The sequence below is a fragment of the Sebastes umbrosus genome, chromosome 11 (assembly GCF_015220745.1).
Source record: "Sebastes umbrosus isolate fSebUmb1 chromosome 11, fSebUmb1.pri, whole genome shotgun sequence".
NCBI lineage: Eukaryota > Metazoa > Chordata > Actinopteri > Perciformes > Sebastidae > Sebastes > Sebastes umbrosus.
In genome coordinates this window covers 28,657,378-28,664,574 of record NC_051279.1, presented here as the reverse complement: position 1 = coordinate 28,664,574, position 7,197 = coordinate 28,657,378, and the positions used below count along the sequence as shown (strand labels likewise).

Genomic DNA, 7,197 nt, shown 5'->3' with positions numbered 1-7,197 from the left:
TTTCAGGCAGTTCAGGAGCAGTGTTTCTGTGGGGGAGAGGAACTCCCTTTGGCGTGGACTTTGGGCTTTGTAACTTTGCAGACCTTTTACATGCACACAAAATTATATAACACACTAAAGGAAAGGGGGAAAGCTCAATAGCATTATAAATCCTCTTTAATATCTGTGTAGACTGGATTGTAGAAACTGTAAGATAAACATGCTCACTCATCAACTGCATTGTGATAATATGTTTTATTACAGAGTGAACATCAGTAGTCATCAGCTAATATGAATATAGCCACTCAGAGTATCCAATTCCAGATGTTATGTCAATAGCACCACAAATACATAATGCTACACTGATTCCCAAAATGTTAATAGGTCTATCAGTTAGTCTGTCATGGTCATGTTATACATAAACATTTCAGCTCTCTACTTGCAGTGTTCAGCATCTGTATTTTTACTTTTTAAGTTAGTAAAACAACCGCAAATAAATGCAATTCTTACTCCCAGTGGGATTAATAAAGTGCTCTACCTTTCTAACACTCTGTTTAACACTCTATCTAAGGTCAAAGGTTATCATGTCATAATGCAGACACAGGAGAGCGAAGCTTTATCATATGTAGTGATTAAAGATTGATTCATATTTCTCTTGCTGCCCTGATGTCACTTTCGGCTCACCGTTCTGCTTGATGAAGGCCTGGGAAAACAAAACGCATAACCTCATATATTTGAGACCATCACTTACTGTATATTCCTAAAAGTATCGTAAGCTACAACTCTCTAATAGTCTTACCTCCATTTCCTCCAAGGTGGCAGAACCATCCTCCACTTTCTGTCCGATACCATGACTGAAGCTTGAGTATCTCTCCTGTTTGAATCACACATAGAGACCAAACATAATGTAGGATGTTTCATAATAATACCAAAAAAATTAAAGTCTATTTAACAGTGATTCTCCGTTAGCTGCACACATACCTTCACCATACCGGCGATGAGCCCGTCCTCAATAAGGCGAACAGCATTTCTGAGTCCTCTTGCAAAGGTGTCCATGGCTCCGATGTGAGCGATGAACAGGTCGTCCAGGTCTGTGGACTCCCTGCGCACCTTAGCATCGAAGTTCAGGCCTCCTGGCTGCAGACCACCTTGTTCAATGATGGTCTGGAGAAGGTTAGACGTTAAAGAATAACTGGGTTCCTGTATCACTGTTCTGATCTATACTACAGACTGTGCAATAAACATTTATATGAACATTAAAGCTGCACTAATCAATATTTTTAGATTTACAATGTATCACATGACTAAGTGTATTGTAAACGGGTCCCTCCTAGTGATGCAGTTCCCTCTACATAGCTTTTTAACCTCTTTAGCTATCTTAATTTTTTGGTTTTCCAGCCACAAAACAACAGAAAGACAAAGTTAGCATCTAGCTTGTGAACTTAAAGGCGCACATAGCTGCTAAAGAGTTACATATTTTACCAACTCAGAGCCAAGTGGAGAGTGAATATTTACATTCACCGTGCGGACAGAAACGTGACTCCAAATCAATGCTAACATTGCTCTGTGTCTGCATAACACGTTCACCATATCAACTTTATATGGTGATAATAATGTTGCTATTATAGCTTGTTCGGCTGCCCCTAAGTGGCCAAAATATCAATTAACCAAATGATTACTCTTCTCAGCCTTTGCTAAGTATTAGTGCAGTGCCCGTTGAAAACATGCCTGTTCAGAACGGGCCAAATGCGTGGCCTGTAAAACACACCCAAGTTGCCGCTACTCACGGTCAGAAACATCGGTGAAATACACTTAGGGGAGGTAACTTACAAATAAACGTATTAGTTGCTTTCTTTGACATTACTACCGTGGTTATAAAGTAGAGCAAGCATTTAATTAGCGTAGGTATTTTGCCGACGGTAACGTTATTAATGTTATAAGTTAGTATCAAGTCTGACACCGGGGAAATACTGACTTACTCACGGAGAATAACTCACCCAGTCGTGCTTACTCATGGTCACACTGGTGAAATACACTGGTTCATAGCCAGCATCCATGTAACATAGTCTATAACGTTAATATAACTGCAGCTGCCTGCTGCAGAAGTGAGGAAGAATTTGAAAAGAAGCAGAAGTAAACTGAATCGCGGTCTGCCCACTGCGGACGACATGCTGGATTCAGTCTAGAGAGCCCTGAAGCACCGCCCATGCTGCTGCAGAGCAGAGCGCTGTGTGCTTGTTTATTCAAAGTTTATAATATTGAATGTGTCACGTGTCCAAATTGCACCAAATTCGACAAAGCACTCCAGGGGGTCACCAGCAATACACCTGCTAAGTGTAAAGTAGATCGGATGAGCGGTTCTCGGGATATGCGAAGGACATACCCGTATACCCACAGACAGAGATTCCTCGCTTTATAGTTGGATATTAGCAATGTTAGCTAAAGCTAAACTGTATCCTTATCTAACATCTAACACAAACATCATTAGCAGTAAACTCCTGTTACAAATGAAAGAAATGTAGTTCACCTTCATGACCAAGGTGGTGTTCCTGATGTCCATGGGGAACTGGTCTGTGTCCCACCCCAGGTCAGGAGACCCAGTGTTTGAGTCAACTGAACCCAGCATGCCAAACCTGTCCACCAGCAGGCAAAGAGGATACAGAATGTGTTAAAGATGCTGTGGATGTGCCAAAATTGTGACGCAACAACATTTTGCAACAGTGTTCACTTAGATATTATGTAAAATGTCTCACGCAGAGGCCATGACAACATCATGTTCGTAGGAGTGTCCTGCCAGGGTGGTGTGGTTGGGCTCGATGTTCAACTTAAAGTGATTCTCCAGACCATAATGCTTAAGGAATCCGATGACACTCATAGCATCTATAGAAGAAAGCGACATATAAAATGCATCATTAAGACTGTAAGATTACAAAGCATGTTTGTTTTGGTAAAACTTACCATAGTCATACTGGTGTTTGCAGGGCTCCTTCGGCTTGGGTTCGATAAGAAACTGACACTTCAACCCGATCTTCTCTTTGTAATCTGGTGACAAATATACAGACATCAAACTGACAGTGTGCCACATCCTGACCAAAACTCTGATTTTGAATTAATCCCATATTCATGTGCACACTTACTGACAGTCATTTTGAAGAAGTTGGCCATGTGCTTCAGTTCAGCAGCAACATCAGTATTATGGACAGACAGGAAACCTTCCCTCCCTCCCCAAAACACTGAGGAGACAAATATACAATGATGTGGCAACATTGCTGCATTGAAGGCGATATTTTAAACACAGTGACACCATCAAGTCAGTCATACCAAAGTTTTCTGCACCCAGCTTCTTGGCAGTGTCGAGCCCCTTCTTAACCTGAGCGCCAGCGTAGGCCAGAACATGGCAGTCAGGGTTGGTGGCTGCACCATTCATGTACCTGTCACATGAATAAAATGTGTATATATCATGTTTTTTTACAGCCTAAATGAGCAAGAACATCTTTCCCTGCATGTTTTCTGACACTGACCTTGGGTGGGCAAAGAGGTTGCAGGTGACCCACAACACCTTGATTCCAGTCTGGCTCTGCAGCTGGAGAGCCAGGTCTGTTATTTCATCCAGATTCCTGTTGGACTCCTCCAGGGTGGAGCCCTCAGGAGCCATGTCCCTGTAGAAAACAGAGGACAGACATTGTTCAGAATACTGTAATACAGTGGTTCCCAGCCTGGAGTCCCCTCTACTCTCAAATTAAATAAGGTGATTAAGTTATTTATGGTGTTGATAGATTGTTGCTAGACTGCCCCGTTAACACAGGTGCAGACCTCCTTTAGTGAGCGCCGCAAGCGGGAGAGCAAATAGGAAAATGTTGTTTTTGAAAGACTAAACGCCAACAAATATGGACTGAAGTAGAATATTTCATTAGATAAAAACGTGCAGAAAAAACTGTGCAGAAATACCTACTAAGCAGCAAAAAATATATATTTTCAAATAGTTTTATATACAGTACATTAAAAAAAATATCCAGTAAGTGTGTTATTAAGATTTTAGTTATAAATGTGCAAATCTAATTTTGACAACCTCAGAGCAGCCAAATCCCACCCCCTGTGATCTTTGGCGCCCCCCTAAGGGGGGCCCGGACCCCAGGTTGGGAACCACCGCTGTAATACACAAGAAAAATCAAATACTTGTCCTTGTTAGATTTCATTACTTCTAAATGCTGTTAACTGAATTTATTGTGGCAGTTGTGCACAGAAGAGGTGGACAAAGGAGAATTTAAAGGCACAACCACACTGAGCAAGTACACTGAGTAGATAGATAATCTAATAATCTATTTATACCATTATTCACCTACATGTAAAGTACAGGTAGTTTGATTATGCAAGCCCAGTTAATAAATATAATAATAAAAAAAGATTAAAAAAAAGGAAATGGTCAATTACCTGTCATGAAATGTGTAGTATTTCACCTGTGAAAAGAAGCAGAGGTCACAAAGGACACGCACAGTAAAACCTATAAATCAATCGTGTGTAACTGTGACTTTCATTGTAAAACTGAGGTGATTTCTCTCACACCAAGCTTGGTGAAAAACTCGAAAGCAGCCCGCAGTCGCTTCTTGGCTGAGTCCATGGGAGTTCCTTCATTCCAGGGCCGGTGGAGGGTCGGAGACCCGAAAGGATCAGCTCCTATACAAAGAAGATAATATCTGTTGGCCTCATTTAAAAATGTATTTTTGTATACAAATCTAAAAATATGTAAAAACTTTAATAGCACCGAAGACAATAGAATGACAGTGTTCATGTGTCTTTACAATAGCGTGGTTGTTACAGTACCAGTGCCACAGAAGGAGTGCCAGTAGCAGACGGAGAACCTCAGCCAGTCCTCCATCTTCCTCCCCATCAGCACCTGCACAGACCAACACTGATCTCAGCCTCAAATAACACTAACTCTCAAAAAAACTAAAACTTAAAAAAACATTGAAATGTACAAACATTACAGACATGTACTCCACATAAGCACTGCTCCCAGTAGACCACTTACACACCAAAATCTGACAATAACTGCACTATACTGTATAATGACTGCAATATCAACTACTCAGGTGTAATTCATACTGTGCAATATTTTCAGGTGGAATTTCATTTCATTCTCACTGTGCAATATCATTTTCCACTTGTGCAATTTTGTTAATAGTCTGTTTGTTGTCAATACTGTATATACTGCTCCTATTTTTATACTTCCTTCTATTTAAATGGTTCATATTTTGTTACACTTTGTTTAGCTCTTTTTTTTTTACTGTGTTAGCTGATGCTTCTTGTTTTTTGCACTATCCCCTTTGCTGCTGTACACTGCAAATGTCCCCACTGCGGGACTAATAAAGGAATATCTTATCTTATCTTATCTTATCTTAATGTTACAGAAAAAAAAGAAATTAATTTAAAGAAATAAATGGAAATAATAATGATAATTTAAAAAGTATAATTGGGATAATATATTTAAAAAAATATAAAATTATAAGAAAGATAAAAAAGCTTACATTATTCCTCTTAATATAGTTTACTATAATTTTTTTCCAGTTTTATTAGTTTTCCTAGAAGGCTATAAGTTTGAGAGTCTTGATATATTCTTTAAAATCACATAAAAATCCAGTGAAATTGGGAGTAACTTTTTTTTTACATTTATGCATGTAAAATGTACCGATAACTCGAACTCTGTTTTCAAACATGGCATACACACGGCTCTACAGATGTCAGGTATGCAGTATGTGTCATCACAGTAATGTGTGTGTGTGTGTGTGTGTTCCACACTTACCTCCTCTGCATTGTAGTGTTTGAAGCACATGACATCTCCAGGCCCAGCACTGGGTGAGTATGGGATCTTGGGAATGCCTGTGTGCACCATAAATATTGTGCAATATGCAATGAAACAAACACATATTGACCTCCTGCAGTCATGTGATATATGGAGGGAGAACACATGCTATTAAAGTGGTTTACATATGACTGTAGTATCTGTATCAAAACAGATTTTCACACATTCAGAGTTGAAAACTACTTGAAATAATACAAAATGTATATGCAGTTCATTGACAGCATGCAGCCTCATGCAGTATCATCTGCTGCTGCAGACAGACATGAGTTTGTTTGAGCTCTGTGCACAACAAGGACCCCATTGTTCACATGTTGTTGCAGTCACAGTGCAACATTACGGACACTTTATGTACACGAGACATATATACAAACACGCACACACAGCAGACAGTAAACAGCACTTGAAATAATAAGATTTACCCGCAAAGAATTCCTCCTGAGCTGCCATTTCTGGATCTCAACTTCTCAAGTTTCCTGCAGACTGACTGAAGTTAGTCCACGTCCTTCCTCCACAACAGAGAGAGCAGTTCTCTGTTCACACACAAGGTGTCACTAAACCCCTGTAAAACCCACTCTGCTGTATATACATATGGTATATTCATGTATAACATACACACACACACACACACACACACACATTAATACATTGTTTCTTCTATATATATTTCCAATACTTTTTTTGCAGATATACACATACATAACATGTATATGTTTCTATCATAAATGTTGATATAGATAGATAGATAGATAGATAGATAGATAGATAGATAGATAGATAACAGAAAAGAAACACTTCTCCATTTGGTGAATTTGAACCCCACTACTTTATTAATTTTATTGGGAGTTAACAGTGCTTACCACTGCACCAACATAGCATTAAGCTAGACAAATATCCCAAAATATGCCATTTTTGTAGTGAAACAAGTATATTACTTTTTTCCTCTACCTCTGTGTACTGTAATAGAAAATATATTTTTAATAACATTTTTAGTTATTTGCAAAACAAACTTAAAATTCAACTTGACTCTCTAATATCACCGTGGGCTACATACTATAGTTGTAATTGTACTGGTGGTGCTGTACATACCTATATTATGTAATGTTTAGCCTTATATGTGAATATAGGTTAAGGTTATATGTTTTGATAACACGTATAATAATATATAGCCTATATATGGTATGGATATTTTAAATGAATATTCTTACTTATTCAGTTTAAGTATAGACACCTCTCCATTTGGTATATTTGAACCCCACTACCTCATTATTTTTATTGGGAGTTAACAGTGCTAACCACTGCACCAACATAGCATTAGGTTAGACAAATATCCCAAAATATGCCATTTTTGTAGTGAAACA

The 7,197-nt window shown here is 38.8% G+C and overlaps 1 protein-coding gene across 1 annotated transcript; it reads right to left on the bottom strand.

The window, feature by feature from the left end:
* Positions 1-215: 215 nt before the first annotated feature.
* Positions 216-6,412, bottom strand: LOC119497751 (xylose isomerase-like). The gene is made up of 14 exons (XM_037786114.1): positions 6,259-6,412; positions 5,780-5,856; positions 4,801-4,873; positions 4,541-4,653; positions 4,411-4,436; positions 3,501-3,638; positions 3,301-3,410; positions 3,117-3,212; positions 2,938-3,021; positions 2,733-2,859; positions 2,507-2,612; positions 961-1,143; positions 779-853; positions 216-682 (listed from the first exon to the last, which is right to left on the bottom strand). Exons 1-14 carry the CDS (start codon positions 6,284-6,286, stop codon positions 599-601), a joined length of 1,320 nt encoding a protein of 439 aa, XP_037642042.1. The 5' UTR covers positions 6,287-6,412; the 3' UTR covers positions 216-598.
* Between the last annotated feature and the right edge of the window lie 785 nt (positions 6,413-7,197).